Below are 24261 nucleotides of genomic sequence, written 5' to 3' on the forward strand. Positions count from 1 at the left end.
AAAAGAATGAACTTAATGTGTTGTATCTTCTGTCAAAGTTTAAGCGTCTGGAAATGATTTTGAATTAGGACATTTACCCTACCTTACTTCACAATTTCAATTTTAACAGCGTTGTATCTCATTTTTTCACTCTTTCAAGTCAGTAGTTCAACCACGTATGATAATATGTGGATAATTTCTAAGTCGATTTGGGTCAGTATTCGCTTTATATAAAATATAAATGGTCATGAAATTCCAGGCAGTTTTTAACGGCTGTAGTCGTTCCTAAAACAGTAGTTTTTTATTGGAAATTCAATTATGTTCTTTCTACTTTGAACTGGATAAGAAATTATCCATTAACCCCATTAGCCTCTTTAAATACACTTTAAACTGGCGGACGTTTATAAAAAGATGGATTACAGTGTCACATAAAAAGCATTTATGAAACTACATAATTGAAATAAAATGCCAAGGGTCAGGATATAGCTCGCAATCTATTATTAAAGTAAAGTTGATTATCGTATCCCCTAAATGAATTTGTAAACTAAAAGCATCCTTTCTGATTGGGGCTAAACTGCGTTTTTCCGGTTGGATTCACCCCAAGCACTACACTTATATATGCTATGCACTGTGTATACAATAAGCCCGTTATGGGTAACCCCTATTCTCCCTCGAGGGGCACTTTCCATATTCCACAATTGTGTCAACTGAGGTGTTGTCCATAACAAAAAAGCATACAAAGTTACTTCTCCTCGTTGGGGTCTTGTGCTTTTGAGTCTTTTGGGAGGGCTGAGAATGTGAGACAAATGGGGAAGTTGTGTGTCATCTCATGGAATTACTGAAGGGGGATTTAATGGTATATATTTGGCGGGCTGGGAAATTCTCTTTCTCCTCTCGCATTTTCTCTCTCTCCCATAGCTTTTCCTCCTCTATGCCAACACAGAGAATTTGGAAGTTTTCAGTCTCTCGGAAACCGCCGGGGTAGCCGTGCCAAATTTTCCTCAAATTCTTGCTCCACATTTTCTCTGGCCTGAAAAAAAATAACATCATCCTCTGAAGTGCAGCTCAGTGGGGCAAACTATCAAAATTTCCACCTAAAAACCACACTCTTGTGGGCATTTGAGTGAAAATTGAGGAAAAATCTCTGTGGAATTGTGGTCAATTTGGTGTTTAGCGAGGATTTCCCCTGTGACTTGATATCGAGAGGAATATAGAAGAAAAAAAAGAGCAGAAAATTTTCGGGGGTTGTTCTTGGGAAGAACAAGGAAAAGTGACTGTGATAGAAAGGGTTGTGGGGCTTTTTCTTTCTTATACGCTCCTTCGACAATTTGTATCTCTTGGTGACTCCACAATGAAAAATCTTCCCTTGCTGACACAAAGTGGGATTAAGTCATCTTCTACTTCTTTGCAGGATTAAGAGGCCAGCTGATGTTTTTTTTCTGTTGTCTTCTGGTCTCTTTTGGGTTCACAACAAGTTCGCGCTCCGAGACTTTTTCGCGAGGGGGGTGGTGGGAGTGACAAAAAGTTCGAAGGGTGAAATGTGAGACAATTAATACGAAGTGGAGTGACGTCTGGGGATGATTTTTCCACCAGAGTCAAATCAACTGAAACGAGGAAAATTTCTGATCAATGGGGTGGGAGTGACTTTTGAGGAAAATATCTCACCTCTGTGCCAGTTGGTGTGGAAAAGCACTTCACAGAGAAAATTTATCGATTTCCGGCCAGGAGACACTAGAGGATTCATCCAATCGAGAGAATTGGGTTCTGTGATTTCAGCGGTTCACGAGAGATAAAATCAAACACCGTTCAACCTATCACCTCCACCAGCCCCATGGTACCCCAATGAATAAATAATAAGGTCATCCTGAACCACTATATCAGTGACATTCCAAGCTAAGTCTCCGTGCTGTTGGCGGTGGACGAAGAAATATTAGTGGTAGAGTTCTTTTTTTTTGCGTGGTACGTGAAGCTGAGGGTTGGAGAACTGGAATGGATCATGCGCTCATCTTGTGATTTGTTTATATTCAACTCCACTGACGCTCTCTCGTCTGAGAAGAAAAGTGCTCCACATTGTGTTTGGACCTTATTCAATTATCCACCACGGGATCATCCTCTGTGAGTGAATCGTTCCAAATCTGCGAGACATTGCGACAAAGGATCTCCCAACTTTTGCGCATCTCATACATTTTGCAACACGCGTCTCCACAAATTCACCCCATGGATGGGGTGGAAAACTCAACCCTAATCAGCCAACCCGGAAAAGCCCGCGCAATCAGTGGGTGAAAAAAAAAGAAAAATTTGCACGCCGGCGAATCGGTACGTGACACTCTAATTAATGAGGTGGCGGTAACAGCACTCAGCCCTTAACACCCCCAGAGAGTCCCTTCTGGACTCCGGATTTTTTTTTATTTGGAGAAAATACACCCGCACCAAAACATGGCAAAGATACTGAATGGGGAGCAGAGTGGGGGTGATTTGCAGAAGCTACCCTCAACAAGGCATGATGATGAGGAAATGGAGATGATCAGTGAGTTGTACGAGAAAAGGCCGGAAATGTTCGAGAAGTGGCTGAGGGAACGCGCACCACCCGATGCCATTCACAGGATTCATGCCATTGTTACAAAGTCGCCCAAGAGTCCACGAAAGGGTGGGTCAGTGTCTTCTGACCTCTTTCAGCAGTGGCTAGCACTTTCGCCAGTTAGGGTGAGTTCCACACAAGAGGTGACAAAATAACAAATTTTACGTCTACATTGTCGACATTCATTCTCACAAAAATTCTTCAGCAAACCCATTACTTATGCAAACACATTAACATAAAGCCTCATAACAAAAAAGCTCATTTGGTAAAATCACAAGGAAATGGACACAGTATACATATTAACCCTTCAAAGCTGACATGAAATATGGTGAACCATTTCTTAATGAAAACCTTTATCCCCATTATCCTTTGAGTTCTTTGCATAAAAATAAAATACGTTTACAAAATATTTAACATTTATGTAGGGTGAAAGGAACATCTATTGACACTTTAAGAACTCGTGTCAGCACCTTTTGACACCCTACTCCGTACCATTTAGGATATGAAATTTGAACATATCTGTTTATAGTAAAAGGTATATTACAGAAAAAACGTTATATTACTTATATTTTACTAGATACATTAAATAATTTTCAAAATTTTGACAAAAGTGTCAATATGGGTTCCTTGTCGAACAGACGTTCCTCCGACCCTAAGCCCTTGAAGCTCACTGAAATAATATTATAACTTATAGGGGAGACTGGGTCAAAACTTGTCAAAACGAAAATTTCCATATTCACTATTTTCTAAAATAAAAGAGACTGAGGCTTGAAATTTTGTATTATAGATAGCCTTCATGAACCTTCTTGAACTTACAAAGTTTCAAGGGATTCGAGGAAGGATTATGTAAAATAAAAAATAATGAAATTTTGAGCCCTTTTTTTGAAATATTTGGCTTACAGAAAATATTAATACTGATTAGCTCAATTTAAGCACATTTCTCGTTAAGATAGAGAAAAATTATCTTCGACAAAGATGTAGAGGAATAAATTTCCTATAAAAATATGTCTATTTGATATTTTTAACGTTTGCGAGAGTAAAACGTCACAAATTATCCGAAGACTGACAAAATTTGCCCAAGCAATTTTGAGAATCTCCACAAAATCGACTGTTAGAAAATCATTCGAAAATCACATTTCTTTCGAGATAGAGGAAAATAGTCTTCTTCAATGTTATAGAACAGTAAATTTCCTATAAGAATATGCTCATTGTAAAACGTTTAAGTTTTCTCAGATTTCGTGAAAGAATTAAATATGCGTTTTGACAAGTTTTGCCCCAGTCTCCCTTAAAGGGAAAAAGGGGAACTGAAGGTGCCACCAATCTTTCAACTTCCTCGGAGTGAACTGTCCACGGCGACTGATATTCACTCACTGAAGTACGGGGAGAGCTGACTCGAAAAAATGTCCCAGAAATCTTCAGCACCCGCCTAGGGATGATACGTTGGGTGTGTCATAGGAATGAAGGATTGGGATTGGTGGGTTTGGCCGTCGACTGGGTTAACACTTGTCAAATGAGCCATACGCTCTACAATTTTCTTTGAATAGTTGAGCAAAAACTATTTAACAGTTTTTAATTTAGGAAGGTTTAGTCTTTACGATTTTGGCATTCATGAGACCCATGAAACTAATATTTTACAGCTAATTTTTTCTGCCGAAGCCGTTTTGAATAGGAAGTCAAGGTAAGGGAAAGTGCCCATGCTTTACACGGTCCCAAGCTTTACAATGACTAAAGTTTTCGTATGTTTTACAATAAATGTGACTAATCTCTTCTATATTTTAAAAACTAGGGGAAGGTGACTTGTTTTTAAAATATACTGCGGGGTCGTATTTATTCAGAAACATAGGAAAAAATTATTCATTGTAAAGCTTGGGACCGTGCAAGGAATTGGCACTTTCCCCTACAAAGTTTCCCGTAATTTGTCAGATTTTTCCCGCCAAAAATTTTCACAGTTGCAAACTGACTGCATATTGTCAAGTATATATGACCTGGCTAGGAACAAATGTGTATATTTTATTAATCGTAACTCCTTTTACTTTTATAGTACTTTTATAGTAGGTTTTCATGCAAATAAAAGAATTCTTAAAATATTAAAGTAATTTAAAAAAGAAAAATTTCTCCTGAACTTCTTTTCAAAATAGTTCCAAAGCATTCTGCATATTTTCGATAATATTTAGTAATTTGTATTTAAACGTAAATCGTAACTAATTTGTAAATGAAATCGAAAATTTTCTTGTTAATTCTCGAAATTCATAAGGACCAACTTAGATTTTTACTGCAGTACGATTAATTTAAAAGGAGTGGCAAGCGTCCGAGGTTAAGCGAGCTTCTGGAACTCCCGTCCCGATCAAGAGCTCTGCTTTATATTCCTCTTCGCAACATTTTTTAATGCGTATAAGATTAATGTCCATTTAAATTTGTCTATAAATCATCATAAAACCTTCTCGGAAGTTAAAAATTTTTCAAGAAGAAAGTGTATTCAAAAATCATAAACATTTCAATTATTGACCAAATCCTTGATCTTAAATAATTCAAGATGGCGATTTTACCGGTGAAAGGTATCGATGAACGAAAAATCGAAAATATTAGGATTACAAGACCTTTCAAAAAATCCAAATTTGATCAATTCGGTTGAAAAATAGGCTCTCCAGGTTGGTTGATCTCTGACCTTCAATAATTCAAAATGACGAATTTTCCAGTACAAGGTGTCTAAGGACGAAATATTCAGGTGGACTGCGTACAAAACATATCCAAAAATTAACATATTCGCCTTTGCAAATTTTGAGATGAGTTAAAAAATCATATTTTTAGAGGGATTTGAATGAGTGGAGGATAATTTTTGTTATGTTAGTTCGCTAGAGAGTTCGCTAGACTTGTGGGGGAGTCATCGAAGACCGGAAGTCAATATCTCTTACCGTTTGAAACCCAGGACGAAAAAATTTGGATTACGGAAACTGCTCTCTCGTGAAGTTCTGGCAGTTAATATATAATGAAAATCAAATAATTTTTTTGCTTGACATCTTCAATAGATAAGTAAAAAAAATTAAAATCTTTCGAATTACATAGGGGAAACTGGGGCAGTAGTAAACATTGAGTAGTTGCAAACATTTGATTTTGACGATTATTTTTTCAATGAATAAGGATCCCTAGTATCTATGAATTCATCAAGGGGAAAACGTGCTACCTTCGAACGAACAATTCAATTTTTTCAATGTCTTAAATGAATTTGAGCCATTATAATATTGGATGATTGCATAAGTTCGTGGGACTTTTTCACGCAGGTCGTTAAGGGGAATTCCGTAGCTTACCTCTACTATTCATGTTTACTTTTTTGCTTGTACTAAGAAAGACTGTAGTGTCTTACATCCCTCTAATGCCAAGTATTTTTCAAATATGTCGATATGTCCTTTAGAGGACTTTTCCAAAATGTGGAACAAAAAGGTGTATTTGCAGCAATTAATGTTAAGCGAATTTTGGAAAGGTCCAAGTGATGGACTTCCACGGAAAAGCATTTTAGGCGTTTATTTAGATCATGCTCTTGCTCTTAGAATGATTAAAAGGTATTTTGGAAAATTCCAAAATATGGAGTTATCCTTCGAAACATCGACTTCATTTTAAACGGCCTCTAACATCGATGGCAATATTGTGAGTATCCTATTGGAAGAAAATTTGCGAATATCTATTAAACAGATTGTTAGGATGTTGGACAATAATAATTCGATCGTACTTCGCTATTTAGAAAAGCTTTGATATTTTTAAAAGCTTAGTAGATGAGTGTCACAATTTTTGACTGAAAGGAATAAGGGTAACCGTATGATTGTAGGGAATGTAGCCATTTCTCTCCCGATATGTTGCGATGAAGAAATTTTTCTGGATCTATTGGTAAAATGTGATGAGAAATCGATCTAATAGAACAATATGCAGCGGAAAAAGTCTTGGAAAAAACAGCCAACCTTCTTGCAAAAGCTAATTTGCATAAATTGTGAATTTGATGGGATTCATGGGAAATTAATTACTTTGAGCTACTCCCATGCGATGAAACAATCACAGAAGATAAGCACTGTGACTAATTCGTTAGATTCAATGCGCTTGATTAGTAAAAACATTCGATTTTGGTCAAGAGAAAGGGCATGATCTTCCAAAATAGCAACTCTAAAAAACAGGCTCTTCCTTAAAAAATGGAATTGATAAGCTTCTACATCTTTCGAGGATAAGTGTTAAGAACAATGGAGACTATATCCTTGATTATACAAATAATATTTCTAAAATAAAATATCTGTTAAAAGGAGAATGGTCAAAACTATATGGGCGCTGGTCCCGGAATCGCCACAAACGAGAGTAGGCGCATTTTATAGGTACTGATATAAGATTGAAAAACTGCCGGGACCCAGGATGATAAACGCTGGGAGTCCTTCTAAAATGGCCTTTATCCTTCCGAAAAATCGCTGTTTTGACAACGAATTACACAAGAACTGCTAAAGTGATCTTGATGAAATTCGGTATAGGGTCACTGTATGACTTAAAGTTTTTATCCATGCATATCACCCCCTCCCCCCATCCTCCATTCTGATAGCCCCCATACAAAATGGGGGCACTTTACCTTATAACTCCTTTCTAAGACGATGCAGAAAGCTGATATTCAACAAGGGAACAAAGCTTAGGGAAGACTTTTAAACCATGTATAATATCTCCCTCTTCTGTCCCCCTTTCTGGTAGCCCTCATACAAAATGAGAGCATTTCACCTTATAACTCCTTTCTGAGAAAAGATAGAAAGTTGAAAGACAGCTTAGGAACAAGTCTTAAAGAAGACTTTTTAACCATACTGCCCAAACTCTTCGTCCATCACCCCTTCTGGTAACCCCCATACAAAATAAGACTATTTTACCTTATAACTCCTTTCTAAGAGGAGGCAGAAAGCTGTAATTCGACTAGATGTCTATAAATGCATATAAAATCTAGAAAATTATTGTTAACGTTATTAGTTATTCATTTTTTTCATTCTTTTACAAACCAACTACTTCTTCTCAGAAAGGAGGTCAAAATGTTCTCATTTTGTATGGGATTACTAGAAGGGGTGGTGGAGGAGCGGGTTAACATGCATAGTTGAAAAGTCGTCCATAAGTTTTGTTCCCTTGTTGAATATCAGCTTTCTACATCGTCTTAGAAAGGAGTTATAAGGTAAAGTGCCCCCATTTTGTATGGGGGCTATCAGAACGGAGGGTGGAGGGAGGGGGTGGTATGCATGGATAAAAACTTTAAGTCATACACTGACCCTATACCGAATTTCATCAAGATCGCTTTAGCAGTTCTTGTGTAATTCGTTGTCAAAACAGCGATATTTCGGAAGGATAAAGGCCTTTTTTTACAAGGACTTCCAACGTTTATCGTCCTGGGTTCCCGCATTTTTCTCAACCTTATATCAATATCTTCAAAATGCGTCTACTCTAATGTTTGTATGAAGATGAACCAGCGCCCATATACTTTTGATCATTCTTCATCATTGTGAAAAATAGTTTTTGTGCTCTAGAACTGTTCCTCCATGGTTTAGAACATTGATCCCAGAACAAAAGTTGTTACCTATACTAATGTCTATCCAATGACATAGGTCCCGTTTGTGGCGATTCCGGGACCGGATTTGACCATTCTCCTTTACAATTGGGAGTCCTATGAACTTATGCAATCATCCAATATTATATTTTAATAGCTACTCAAATTTCCAGAAAAGAACTAGGGGAAAGTACTCTCCCTTCGAACATTCATGCCTTCAAATAATGTAAATTTTCTTTTATTTTTCCTAAGAAACTTACTTATGTGATAAGTATGTGTAAGTCTCTTAGGAAATATAAAAGAAATTTACATTATTCGAAGGCATGAATGTTCGAAGGGAGAGTACTTTCCCCTATGCGTGAAATCCATAAGGAACATAGAAAAAATTGAGTTATCTGAAGCTTGAATCGTCTAAATGTAGCGCGCTTTCCCCAAGGTTTCGTCTTCTGAAATCTAATAAATAATTTTAAAAAATTGCAGTGTTTACCACTACCCTGTGTTTACTATTGCCCCACTTTCCTCTACAAAAGTTTCCTCCATATAAGTTGTATTTTCCTTGAAGTTTCCTCCATATAAAAATATTATTAAATTTAGATATTGTTAAATTAATCATTTCACATTAATAATTTCGATTAACGATTTTTTTCATTTTTGGATATGTTTAAAAGATTATCCAGGCGAACATTTCGTCCATATACGAAAATGGCGTAGAATCATTCTTAATAACGGTTTTTCAAGGTCAAATGTTAAAAAGACACTAGAGTGCTCATTTATCAAGCAAATGGGGTCATGTTTGGGGTAGTTGGAAAGGTCTTGCAATTTCCTACAAAACTGAACCGGTTCGGTTTTGAATCGATAATGAACCGGTTCATAACCGATAAAAAAAATTTTATCTGAAAATCAATTCTATTACTTTTAAAACTATTTTGGGAGATCTTTTGAAAGATTTATGAATCGGTACAAATCGGTTGAGAACCGGTATACGGTAAATGATGCGAAAGTACTTTTGCGGTATAGCATCTAAGTCACGAGTTCGAGCATTTCGCAAAAGCCGGGATGCTTTGCTACCACTTTAGAGATTCTTTTGTCTTGCAGTTGTAAGATTGACTCTAGCAGTTGTAAGATCCAATTATTCCCCACTGAAATAGATCAGAAATCCAAAAGAAGAAATTTTGTCTCATGATAATTAAGTAAATATTGATTTACAAATAATTTGTGAATGTGAATCAGTAAAATGATTAATATAGCCAATAACGTTCAGCACTTAAAATTATTGTGTAATTTTTAATATTAAGAAAATTATTTTCTTCGTAACTAATTTTTCTTGTTTTTAATTTTCTTAATTTTATTTTTTCTGTCTCATATTATATTTAAAATAACACGGGAAATTCTAGAACAATAAAAAAATGATAATTTATTAAAAGAAAGAAAAAAACCGTTGGGAATTTCAAAAAAAAGTTGTGCATATTCAGAGAGAGAACTGTCAATAAAAAGTACCCAAACTGTGCATATATCGAGACAGCACTGTATGTTGATATGTTTTAATAGCATGACATTTAAAAAAAAATCTGTGAAACTCGATGGTGATAGGAAAATCATAATAAAATTTTTGATATAAATATTTTTAGCATAGAAAAATTATTAGTCAATAGAATGATAGCATAAAACTGCCATGGTTAAAATGATATTTCTTATTATATTGTTTTATTGCTGTATATAAGTGGGACTTTAAATTCGCAAAGCGATAAATTTTTACAGCATTTCTTTTTAAATAAACATTTTATAACCGTATTTCGATAAGAAATGGTTCACTCCGACATTCGACATAGAAATTGTATCTTTTATTCGTAAAATTGTCCACCCCCTGAGTTTTCTTCTTTTCTCATCGAATTATACCATTCTCGAGTGCCGCATCAACAAGCTACTGCCGAAAGTGACAAAAGGTCACCTCGAGGGCTTCTTCACTTTCTCATCAGTCTCATTCTTTTCCTTTTTAATTTTCACCCTCCATACAAGTCATTTATCACCGTCGCCAAATTGACTCTGCAGGAAAACACACTCCAAGTATAATTTGATTTTTTTTCTGTTTAATCGCTCAAATGTATATATAGTTATTCTTGTCTTTATCTTCTCTCTACGTCTTTCCCTATTCCGCAAAGAGTTTTCATCCCTTTCATAATCAAACTATGCAGCAATTTAAAATATCCATGTACAAGGATTTTAATTGAAAAATATTGACTTCGTCTGCAGTTTATTTAATTTCTAGGATATAAAGTTTTAATTTAGAAAATTGCATTTTTCTTTTAATTTAACTTCTGAGTTCTAGCATCCTTATTCTATCAAGTAATCTAAAAACACGTAAATAGTTATAGTTAAATAAATGAATAATCAATAAATTCAACTAGAATGCATTTTCAAAATTTTCACCCAATTTTACCACTATAAAAAATTTCTAGCATGTGCTAAAACCAATAAAACTAAATTAAATTGAGCATTGTACCAGATCAATTATTTTCTACATTATGGCACACTTTATGGTCAAACACAAATCAGTTAGAACTAAAAGGAATTATTCCAATCGAAAAGCTCAATTTACATGCTCTAATTGTATTTCATCGGAATTATTTAAAATAAATACAAATATTAACAATGAATATATAATCAATTTCATTCAAATCAAAAGCAGTGATTGCATATTAATTGGGAATATAAATTAAAAAATGATTAAAATTTATTTCAACACTAAACAATAAATACTGGATTTTATTTGATGTGAAAATCCAATGAAAAATTAATTTATGGACATTTTTCATCAAATTTTCACAAAGCCAATATGGTTCAATATTTATTAACCGTATACTAATTACCTCAAATGTTTATGTCTGTTTAATTTTTAATGGTTGACCCTTTGTGATACTTTGCCTTTTTACTGCAAAATTATTGCATTTCGAATTAGGTATAGTCAAATGATTATGCATATCTGTGGTATTTTGCTGTATACATTATATCAACACTGAGTCAAAATATTGATACGTTGATCATGCAGAAAATTCTCCGATGGAAGAGCCAAAAGGAAGTTTTACGTATATATTTTGTACAAATAAAGAGCTTGCGGCATTTGTTGATTGAAGCGGCAGAAAATGCTCGTTGAATTCATATAGCGACACGTAAAGCTTTGGAGAAGCCATAGATAAAAATTTACAAAGAATTTAATTCCTGTGCAAACTTTCTGCTTGGCTTCATTCTTCCATCTCTCCGTGATAGACCTTAAAACCTTAAATATTCATATTTGAAGAATGATTTAGCTCTTTAATTCATGAATATTTTTCTCACCCACGCATGTACCTGCCTTGAATCCATCAGCGAAGTCGTACCACCCAGAATCAACGCTCAATTGGCTCACGAAAGCATTTGGAAAATCTGAATGAGAATGAATTGTTTATGGAGTTGATTCGCGATGTGGCAAATGAATTGGATATCGACGTACTATGCCACAAAATTCTCGTCAATGTGGGTCTGCTTACTCAAGCAGATCGTGGTAGTTTATTCCTATCCAGAAATACGGCTGCTGGAAGGATTCTCGTGGCGAAACTTTTCGATGTGACCCAAGACACGCCACTTGAAGAGGCCATCAGGCAAGCTCATGAAGATCCCATTGTGATTCCCTTTGGGGTTGGAATTGCGGGAATTGTTGCAGAGACTAAAGAGATTATCAACATAAAAGATGCATATAAGGACAAACGTTTCAATGGCGAAATAGATCTAAGGACAGGCTATAAAACCAAATTAATTCTATCCATGCCAATCTGCAACTACGAAGGCGATGTCATTGGGGTGGCGGAAATTATTAATAAAATTAATGGTAAGACAGTTCATTTTATATTCATGAATTCTTCACATCTTTTTTTATTTAACCCTTTAACGACGAGACAGTTTTCGCTGACCGAAAATCAGCAATAAAAATGAAACCGATAAACAAAACTTGTCAAACGTCTTACATCTAACCTTCGAAGAGTAAACAGAGTCTGATTTGGTGTATTTTTTGCCTCTATGAACGATAGGGACAAAAATAGCCCAAAAATTTAAATAATTTTTCTAACAATACCAGTGACAAATAATTTTCACTCTAAAGAAAAATATTATGTTTGAGAATTGTAGTTTCTTATTCCAAAACGGTTTTGCTTAAAAAAATTGGAAGTATAAAAAATAATTAAAATCAATTTTTAATATGAGAATTTAAAAATTTGTAATTTTTTATCTTAAAAATTTACTATATAGCAAATAGCTGTAAACTTGCAAAAATTATCCTAGATTCCTTCAACCTTGTACTTTCCAATTATGTATAGACATAAGAAAAAAAGTAACTATAGGTATATAGTTATATTCATGAATTATGACAGAAGAGACTCTTGTACGTGCTAGAATTAAATTGCGGTTTAAATTAAGGATAAAGTTGCCCATTAAAATATAACAAAACGGTAATTACAACACTTTGCTGATGTTTATAAAACTACTCAGTTATTCTATATGGATTAACCTTGGGGTATAAATAAATTAAAATTATGCATACTTATATTACACTTATCTTGGATATTAAAATCATTGAAGGAAATTTATTACCTAAATTTACTAGAATATTTATAAGTATTTGACGCACTTACGATTAAAGCCATTAAGCGATACACTCATATTAAAAATAACTTATTTTATAACATAATTAAGCTAAAATTGTAACTTGGTAATACATTTTAACGTAATTTGAAAATAAATAGGCTATCATTGCTGAAATCTTTCCATACTGTGATTAACGGTATTATTACACTTGCTCATTAAAATTTTAGTGCAATTCAAATTAATTATCTATAATGAGCATTCAATTTATGATTCATGATTTTGAATCACTTAATGTTTAGAGTTTGATCTATTTATTGATAAGTTATACTCTGCCCGCAATAATTAGTTTATACGTTGACTTACCTACGTCATAGTATACGGAGAAAAATTAAAATCGTATATTTTATTATCTACTAATCTAATTTTACTAAAGAGAAAAACAAGCCCTATGTGTCCAAGATTTGTATTTGAGACTTTGTATTTTTTTCTTTTAACCATCTAAAACAGTTGGGAGATCTGAAAATTACACAGAAAAAATATTTTGTAAAAATGTTCGTAAATGTTTGTGAATTCCTATGGGGGAGTTATGAAATGCTCGTGAATCGTATAACCCACAAACAAGTTCGCAAAATTTTGTACTTTTTTTTATAAACATTGCTCGTAACATGATCATTTGGCGAACATTTTTTGTACTTTTACAAACATTTGTTCGTAAATGTTCGTAAACACACAAAAAATGTTCGTAAAATTTTGTCATTTGATCGTAAATGTTTGTTTTCCTGTCGAGCATTTTACGAACATTTACGAACAAATGACAAAATTTTACGGACATTTATTTGTGTGTTTACGAAAATTTACAAACGAATGTTTGTAAAAGTACAAAAAATGTTCGTCAAATGATCATGTTACGAACAATGTTTGTGACAAAAGTTCAAACTTTTACGAACATGTTTGTGGGTTATACGATTCACGAGCATTTCGTAACTCCCCCATAGGAATTTACAAATATTTACGAACATTTTTACAAAATATTTTTTTTTATGTACAATTTATCTCCGATTTCAAATTACCCCATAATACCCTATAGCTACCCGAATATATAGCTTAGATATAGATTATTTGGAAACTAACCCACACGCTTGGTCACAAACCCGCAACTATTGTTTTAATTAAATACCTTTGTTTTGCAATGATGACCAAAACCATTGGATTGAAAATATTTGATCTTTTGTCATCCATCCTACAAATTAGATGCTGATGAATTTTCCGAGCGGGACGTCGAGGTTTTCCGGCGTTACCTTACATTCTGTGGTATTGGCATACAGAATGCTCAATTATTTGAAATATCCGTCCAAGAATACCAGCGCAATCAGATACTGTTGAATCTGGCAAGGAACATCTTTGCAGAGCAGAGCAATCTGGAGTGCCTCGTAACTAAAATAATGCAGGAAGCAAGGGAACTACTCAAGTGTCAGAGATGTGCCGTATATCTTCTGGATTTGGATTGTGGGGAAGCGGTGAGGAAATGCCCTTTGTTTTCTCCTTCAGTTTGAATCTCATTAAAATCACATTTATTATGCAAATGCCCCATGCCACATCATCATGCGCCGGCTACATATAAATAGAATCACCTGGAACGTATTTTGGAGAAGCCATCCCAGAGTATTCAAACATTTTCGCGACGTCAGAGCAAAGTCATCAACGTGGAGGATATTCTGGAGCAACAAGTGAGTTCTTTTTTTTATTTTATTTCATCTACACAATGGTATGAGATGTGACGGTATTTTCTCCGAATCATTGTTGACATGGCTTTTATGTATAGAAAAAACTCTGGTTTCCACTTCATTCAATAAGCTTTAGGGTAATGAAAAGACTTTTCAAAAAATGGTTTTACATGCAGATTTTTTTATTGATCCTCCCCTCTAGTTTGTTCTTTGTTTTAATTCCACACTGAATCACACTTGTCCATTACATTTAATTATAAAATACATATCAAAATATTACTATAATAATCGCTATATAAAAAAAAAGAACAGATAGCCAATGATATTATTGGAAATATTGCATTATTTATAAAGCTTTCAAATTAATGTTTTTAATTTTGTCATTTGGCCTAAATTATGGAAATTATCAGGAGATTTCAAATTAACAAAAAAAATGGAGTAGCTTTTGTCACCTCGTTTAATTAATTGTCCATTATTCAAACTATTTTTATAAAATATTGTTTCCGCATTATCACCTTATGATTTTACGTATGATAAATTAAAAGGACTTTAAAAAGCATGCACTTTAAATAAAAATCAGTACTTCGATTTTTTGTGAAACAAATTCAGTAATTGACAATGGGCAGAGATATATGGGAGATGGTCCAACTCTTCGCCAGTGATGGGACAAGGCTTATTTTGTAGGTATTTGGTACACGATTTAAAAATTACAGAGGCCCAAGCCAAGACGGCTTGTCAGTCCTTAGGAAATTAACGATATTTTCTTAAAAATCAGCAATTTGTTTTTTCATTTCTTCAAAACGACTTAACCGATCTTAATGAAATTCGAATATAAACCGATTTATGAATAAAGCTTTAAACAGTTTTTTTTTTTAAATTTCGCCTCTGATTGATCTATCTGGTAGCCCCCATACAAACTATTTACTTTTTAAGGTCTTGGTCATTACATAGCGCAATAAACTGAAATCTTTTTTGTATGAAGTGCAAAATATCGATAGTTTCGGAGTTACTTTTTGTCTTGATCACATCTTCTGAAGGAACTTATAGTCCAGTACGTCAAGTTTCTGAAATATTATATTTTAAAGTAGGGGGTAACATTAGCTCTGAAAAATGCGACCGGTTTTAGTGTAAAATTTTCCGTGTTTTCGTACACATTTCACGAGATATCTCCAAAACTACGTAGGTTGCCAATTTAGAGTTTTTGGTTGCCTCTTCGTTATTAAATTGGATTTTATTTTGTATTAGTATTTTTTTGATAATTCATTCTACAATGACAAAAAACAGCTAATAACTCAAAAGTTTTTTCGGCTCGCTAGAAACATATGGGATTTTCCACAATTTTCTTTTCTTTTCCAAACATTGTAAGAGGGGCGAACTCTACTTGTTTGTGATAAATAAATAATAATAGGGGAAAGTGCTCTCCCTTCGAACGTTCATGCCTTCGAATAATATGAATTTGTTTTGTTTTTCGAAAGAGATTACACTAAATTATCACGGAATTATCAACAATTGATGATAAGTCAACTAATAATTTAATAGAAATGTGTAAGTCTCTTAGGAAAATAAAAGAAAATTCACATTATTCAAAGGCATGAATGTTCGAAGAGAGAGGACTTTCCCCTAATAATAATAATAATAATAATAATAATAATAAGGTCTTAAGAAATGAGTAGAATTATTTTATGAAAGTTGTTTTTTTTTCTCAATACCGATAGGGTAAAGTGGTACAAGTTGGATAGTGGTACAAGTTGGACTATGGTACAAATTGGACAGGACTTTTTGTTTTGATAAATTTACTACTTCATTTTTATTTGTATATTTTTAATGCTTTAGTTTTATAATTTGGTTCCTTGTAATTAAAAACAAATTTTGTACTGTATTTATCAAGAAAAAAAGCCATGTCCAACTTGTACCGACGAATTGTCCAACTTGTAACACTAATTCCAAATTATATCACTTTACCCTATATCGTAAGTTGTTGGTCTCAAACTACGATTTCTATAGAAGAACTCAAGAGACATTTTCCTAGAAGAAAGCATATTCCTATCTCTCCATTTTTACGGAAAAGACTAAGGGATTATATACAACGACATATCTCTTTTGAAGAAATATTCTCCTTGAAAAAACGAACTAAAGTTGCTGAACTTTAGTTCGTCAGTGTTTGAACTTATTATTCAAAGTTTTTGAGTAACTGTGTCTTTAGGACGATGCGATCTTCAGAGGCCTTAACTCTTTTTTCAAGGAGTATATTTCCGAATAGGAGACATTTCCCTACATATAATCCTTTTAATGTATTTGAAGAATATTAAAAGAATTTATGAGGAAAGTCTGGAGAATTACAAGAAAATGAAGAGATAAGAAGATGGTTTGGTCCAGGAAAGTTTTCCTTAAGTCCTCCTAGAAATTCTTCTTTGACACCAACAACGTAAGATAAAGCGTTATTTTAACAAAACAGTTTTTTTTAGATAATTCAACCCATTTCTAAAGCAATATGTTTTATGCTCTAGTGCTTTTCCTATACATACTTTTGCTGTTAGTCCCAGAACCAAAGTTGTTACCTTTGCCAATACCTATTTGTGTTATTTCGTGGTGAAAGATTGGACCGTTTTTCCCATTATTCTTTACAGACATGCAGACATTATTGATTTTTAAAACCTGTAATACATATATTCATGTAATTTCAACAAATCTGATAAAAGCTCTTGTAAAACTTTTTTTTTAATATATGAACATTCTCAAGATAACTTCAGTTCCTTTTTAAAACTTTTTTTTTGTTCTTTACATAAACAAAAAGTCTCAAACGTCGTCGACAGATATAAATAAAAATTACATTTCGCCCTATTCGTATGAGCGACTAAAGTAATACTTTATGCAAACAAGATGAATTAAAAGAAAATCTTTTTTGCAAACAAATATTTAGAAAAAGGAAAATAGGGTTTATCGCAGTCGGTTGGGTAGTAATATATTCAATCACTTAAAAAATTTAAAGCCACACGGCTTCCACCAGAAATTTGTGGATTTACTTATGATTAATTTATTTTCCAAACTGGTTTTACACTTGTCTTAGGTTGAAAAGAAATTTAGAATATTCGTTTTAATTTACTAAAGCAAGTATCTATTCTTACAAGTAAAATAAAATACTTTTTGAAAGCTTTTTTTATACTTAGTAAAAATTGCAAATTAGAGAAATCAAACATTAAAAGTGAGATGATGCTTTTTTTATTGAGAGAAAAATATAAAAATTAAACAATACACAATATTTTTTTGTAACAAGGAAAATGTGAAGAATGTAATTAAATTAACTTTTCTATTTAAGTTTATTAAGCTTCCGGTTGTTCTTCAGTTACACTTAAACAATCCACAAGATGTTAATATGTACATAAATATTCCTTTACATTGTTTGAAATCCATTGTAAATTACGCCTAGAATTGTACCTCTTAAAGCCCTATTAGGAGCAACTTTTTGATTTGACACCTTTGTAACTATATAGTCATGTATTGAACCATCCCTTCTAGAGAGTATCATATTGCTCAATGGGAATTAACCTATTTTCTTCTCCGTATCTTCAATGCAGAAATCACCCATTCGATTTACAACCCTCTTCGAGCTGGGGGCGGAAAATCAAGTGGGAACCGTAAGTCGACCCACCGTAGAAGATCTGCAGAACTCCACACTTGCCCTAATCGCCCAGATGGTGGCATCCACAAATCAAATCCTCAATATCGAGGACGTACGAGAGTGGCTCAAGGACAAGACATCGCTGTTCAAGGACGACGAAGCAGAGCACATCTGCACGATCCTATGCATGCCCATCGTGAATGGCGCTAAAGACGTTATTGGCGTTGCTCAATTAATTAATAAGGTGGAACTTTTCTTTCTTGCAAAATACTCACACCCTTGTTTGCATGTTTTCGTACTCCGACAGCCATATGATTCGACATTCAAATAACTCATGCTAACACGCAAAACTCAAGTTTCACACCGGTGCCTAATTAATTACACATGTTGGAAAATTTAGGGGAATTGTTTGCATATTTCATCCCCAGTAGGACGATCATTAAGTATTCTTCTCCGAAAAATTACATTAATCTCACGAAGAATTAATTGTTTATATTTCAAAGGCTGATTTATGGTAGTTTGCTAATGGATAATAGTATTAAATGGTATTCCACTGGATTTCGGTTAGTGATTATAGCATTAAATTATTTAAAAGAAAAATTGCATAATAAGGCACAAATAATATATTAGTCTAAGCTAATTATCGCTGTGCAGCATACGAATATACTTAGTGCTTGTCAGGTTTATCACATTATTGCCCATTTTACAATAATTAGTTATAAATTGATTTTTATAACCTTATTTATATAAGCACAAATGCGCAATTTGCATTTTACGGTTGAAGTAAAATTTTATTAATTCATTTAGTTAGGAAAAGACGTATAAACTTGAACATAAGAACAAGACTGATATAAAAAATGGCAAAGCATTCTAGCTTTGCGAAATGCTTGAATTTTTGGCTTAGAAGTTATAACCCAAACACAGTCTTTATTATTTGTTTGGATTATTAAAATTTTTGAGATGTCTAGCATTCAGTTCATTAACGTTTAGAAACGGTTTATGGATCGCCATTTAAACTGACCTACATAGGGTAAAGTGGCACAAGTTAGACAGCGCTTTTTTCTTGATAAATTTAATATTTTACTTTTATTTTTATATTTTTAATGCTTTAGTTTTATAATTTGGTTCTTTGTGCTTAAAAACAAATTTTGTACTGTATTTATCAAGAAAAAGCCATGTCCAACTTATACCGGCGAATTGTCCAACTTGTAACACTATGTCCAACTTATAATACTTTACCCTAGCATTGGTTTAAATCTAAATTTGGGGATTATTAGGTTAGAACAAACCTTATTCATAACTGAGGGCCAATTTTTGAAATTCTCACTCGCACCCGCGAGCTCTTTAGTGACCGAGAGAAATACTTGCAACGAGTACTTTATGTTATAAAGAAGTCGTTACAGAAGGATTTGAATCTACGGGGTGTGCGAGTGGATTTCTCTCGGCCACTAAAGAGCTCGCGGGTGCGAGTGAGAGTTTCAAAAATTGGGCCTCTGGTTGAAATTAATTCAGAGTATTAAAGGATTTCAAAGTTTTACAAATCAGTACAAATATAGGGGAGACCGCCAACCAAATTTCATTGAGTATAATTTGTAAAAAAAAGTATCAGGCTGATAAAATATTTCACTGAATAGAAAAAGAGATTTTTACTTCGAATAAATAATGTTTTCCTGAATATTCATTCTAATGCCAGCTATAACATCATAATGCCTAATACCATTTGTGGGTAATTGCGCTATTTCAATGAAAAAAGAACCTGTTTTTTAGCATTTTACTGTTCTCAAGAGATTCTACATTATCGACTTTTCTTTTTATTGGTTCATGTCACGAATATTTGGAGATTTTAGAAAACGGCGAAAACATGTTTGTTTTTCATTGGAATAGCACCATAATTGTGGAGCTCAGAGACAAAATGGCACATATCCTATGGCTAAAGCATAGGATATGTGTCATTTTGCCTCTGAGCTCTACCATTCTGCCTCGGTCTCCCCTACCCTGATCTGTTGAAAAACATGCTCTTTAGAGCTATTCAACCATTAACTGGCAAATGAGTTTGATTAACAATCAAAGAGAACTGTTATATAAGAACTATATATCTACCTAGTTACCTCCTAACGCCTTTCAAAAGATATCCAAAGGAGCAAGATTTTGGAAGAGAAACGGAGGTGAGGCTAAAAAGTCTTGAGTCGACTTTATAGGAAGGTCCTCCGTAGAGCTGAAGACACGTTATCCTAAATCACTTGGTCTACGTACAGTCAGATGTACTGACCGTGATTAGCGTGGCGTTTTTTTCATCCATTACTGTGTTGGAATTCGATTTTACATTACACAGAAAAAAATATTTTGTTAAAATGTTCGTAAATGTTTGTGAATTCCTATGGGGGAGTTACGAAATGCTCGTAAATCGTATAACCCACAAACGTTCGTAAAAGTTTGTACTTTTTTCACAAACATTGTTCGTAACATGATCACTTGACGAGCATTTTTTTTGGACTTTTACAAACACTTGTTCGTAAATATGTGTTTACACAAACAATGTTTGTAAAATTTTGTCATTTGTTCATCAATTTTTAGCATACAAACAAATTTACGAATAAATGACAAAATTTTACGAACATTTTTTGTGTGTTTACGAACATTCACAAACAAATGTTCGTAAACACACAAAAAATGTTCGTAAAGTTTTGTCATTTGTTCGTAAATGTTTGTTTTCCTGTCGAACATTTTATAAACATTTACGAACAAATGACAAAATTTTACGAATATTTTTTTGTGTGTTTACGAACAAATGTTTGTAAAAGTACAAAAAATGTTCGTCAAATAATCATGTTACGAACAATGTTTGTGAAAAAAGTATAAACTTTTACGAGCTTGTTTGTGGGTTATACGATTCACGAGCTTTTCGTAACTCCAATATAGGAATTCACAAACATTTACGAACATTTTTACAAAATATTTTTTTTCTGTGTAGCATAACTCAAAATCGAATAATTATGCCCAGCGCACAATAACTTTTATTTTGTAAACATGTTTTTGACATTTTAATGAGAGTAAATGAAACTGAGATCTAGTTATCTCGCTCTCTCTCAAGGGAAATTTTGAAAACATGTTTATAAAAAAATGCTATTGTGTGTTGGGCATTACATACACTATTTTCTCTGAAGAATTCGAGCAGTAAAATAAAAAGAGAGTGTATCCCTCATTTATTTTAGAAATGGAACCTTAATCTCTTGGATTATTTTAATATGTGGTATTAAATAACCAGAAACCGAGAAGCCTAAATTTTCAACAAATTCGCAACTTTTCTAATTTATTTTTTGAGGGAAATAAATAAAAACAGGATGTGACAGTCATGTACCAAATTATATTAATTTTACGTTCCTTTAGTCTCATATTCTTCATTTTCTTTTTTATTGTGAATGAAAAATTTGCATATAATTACGTGCTTTAATTTGAAATTGATACACTTCAACGAAAAAAATATATATAAACATATATTTAAATATATAGTCATATAAATTGCTCATTCGTAGTATAAGGGGTACAATTATAGCCACATAATTTTCTTTTTGAAGAAAATAATTTATTTTATTGCTTTTTAATTTTTATTATTATTATATTATTGAAATTATTAGCGTAACATCATCCAGTGGATGGTTTCTCGTATAGCCAAACTATTGCAAGTATTGCATTCAAATTAAACTAGTGAATTGAATTGTACTCCTATAAAACCGAAAGAGCTATATAGAACATACATTCCAAGTAAAATATCACCATTAGACGTGAATCTAATTTTCCACAAATTACGGATTAAAGCTTTTACATTACATTGACTGTCATAACTTTATTAATTATCTTATTTTTTTATTTCTATTATGATGTTCAAACAAACTTTCAATTAGGTATACTTTCTCACTACTTAGGGTAAGTGTGCCAAATTCCGGCCAGCTTGCAATTTCGACCACCTTTTTTCTTCCTCTAATTTCCATGAACTTTTAGATTTTACGTACTCTAGACATTATACAACGCAAAAGAATAACAAAAAATGTAGCTTCGACAAACGAGATGAAGTGAAAAAGATATTGAAAGAATTCCCGAAGGGCAAGGAACTATGAGAATGAAGGTGGCCGAAATAGGGCACCAAAGCTATGTCTAAATTTTTATTCATTTTAAAATGTCTTAAGAATGATTATAGAGTAAATAAAGACGTTCAACTCTTTAAAAGGTTCCAAGCAACACTCTTTAAGAAGAAAGAATAAAAAAAATAAATTTGAATTTAAAGTATTACATTTCAAACTTGAGACTTTGACGCTTGCATGCAACTATGCCGAAATTTGGCACACTTACCCTACATTCTAAAAAAAATCCTCAAATCTTTAAAATTTTGCTCACTTGAAAATTACAAACAATCGTTTAGCACAGTTTATCATTATAAGTTTAACATATTGACTTATGATTATTCAAATACACCACATTAGGACTTGTATTTCAATTCAAAATAAACTGCACTTATAATTCATTATGAATGTTATGAACCAATTGCACCAATTAGTAAGTTACATTAGGTAAGCAAATAACAAGAGAATATGTTAACATGTGCATCATTCATGTCCTGTGTTAATGCTTATGCAATTTATTCATGGAAATCGCCAAGCATATATTTATTAGACATTCCAAATAGTATAATATTAATTTAAAATTGTTTAATACTTAAAAAATTCAAAATAATTTTATTAACAGTAAAAACTGAAAAATCATTAAAGAGGAGATTTTTATTGTGAATCAACTCAGAGTACATTCAACAACTTTTATTTTTATTGCTTCCTTTAGTGTACTCCTCTATTGTTAAACTGAAGATAAAAAACAATAATTGTTTATGAAAAGTAATATCAGATGGGATTCTTAATAATGTCACTATTAAAATTCTGAATAAACACCAACCATGAACAATTCATTCACTATCACAATTTTTTTCCAAAGTTATTTTATCAAGGGGGAGATATTAAGTAGAAAATATGTACACCACCTCCAGGCACTTCCACAATTTGCATGGAATAGCCTTGCACACTTCCAAAATTTCGCAATACTCTCGAAAATGCTGCAATACTTCCAGCACTTCCTGCACTTCATGCACTTCTTACACTTACTAATCAATAATTTATTTAAATCTTATGAGAAATCTAATTAAGAAAACATTAAAAAAATATCTGAAGAAATTTATTATTCTGCATATTTCTAACATTTTGCTTATATTAAAAGTACGAGTGCAACAACTAGTTCAGCACTTCAGATGTATCTTCACATTTTATTAAGCTTGATTTTATCCCTGGTTTCAAAATTTTTTAAAATTTTAACGGTTTTCCACTCATGGGAAAGGTTTTTAGTGATTGATAATTAACTTTTGCAACAAGCTTGGCTATTTTTTGCAGGATCTTTTCCGTTATTGTTGTATTAGGAAAATTTCTCAAAAATTAATTTCTAACATTTTAATAATCTCTTCAATTGTTATCCACAAATTTTCTTTCATTAGAATACTCACAATATTGCCATCAATATTAAAGACCGTTTAAAATGGAATTAATATTTCGAAGAATAAATCTCTATTTCGAAATTTTCAAAGCCACTTTTAATCATCTTTATTTAGAGGAAGGACACGATCTAAATAAACCTCTATGATGTTTTTTACGGAAGTCCATCACTTAGATTTATTCAAAATTACGCAAACATTAAGTATTACAAATGTCCCTTTTCGTTTTTCATTTTGTAAAAGTTCTCAAAAGCACAAATCGACCTTTTGAAAAATACTTTTGAAAAGACGTAATACACTAAAACCTTTCCAGCATATGCAAAAACGTAAACAAAAAAAAATGGTGGATGTGTTCTATGGGATACCCCTCAACTACATTTGCGAAAAAGTCCCACGAATTTATGCAATCATCCAATACATATTACGATAAATTATTAAAATTGATATATCAAATTGATTCAAAGTCAATTGCAATAGCTATGTCATTATTTGTGAGCAACTATATATGAATTTGAAATAACTGTAAAAATTAAAGAAAACTATTATTCAGCTGAATATTTCCTCGGAAAAAATACAACATAAATTAAGCTGTAATAAATTTGAGCATATTTGCTCCATCTCATTGTCACAACCGAACTTGTAAAATATCAAGAAAGATCTTTTCAAATTATACTG

The 24261-nt window shown here is 32.8% G+C and overlaps 1 protein-coding gene across 1 annotated transcript in view; it reads left to right on the forward strand.

Moving 5' to 3' along the window:
* Window positions 1-960: 960 nt before the first annotated feature.
* Window positions 961-24261, forward strand: part of LOC129799550 (cGMP-specific 3',5'-cyclic phosphodiesterase) — a 57007-nt gene continuing 33706 nt past the window's right edge. The window contains exons 1-5 of the mRNA XM_055843558.1: window positions 961-2682; window positions 11466-11964; window positions 13968-14233; window positions 14342-14443; window positions 18016-18303. Coding sequence (XP_055699533.1) covers window positions 2416-2682; window positions 11466-11964; window positions 13968-14233; window positions 14342-14443; window positions 18016-18303 — 1422 coding nt within the window. The 5' untranslated portion in view covers window positions 961-2415. The remainder of the gene's footprint in view (window positions 2683-11465; window positions 11965-13967; window positions 14234-14341; window positions 14444-18015; window positions 18304-24261) is intronic.

The sequence above is a fragment of the Phlebotomus papatasi genome, chromosome 1, assembly GCF_024763615.1.
Source record: "Phlebotomus papatasi isolate M1 chromosome 1, Ppap_2.1, whole genome shotgun sequence".
Lineage (NCBI taxonomy): Eukaryota > Metazoa > Arthropoda > Insecta > Diptera > Psychodidae > Phlebotomus > Phlebotomus papatasi.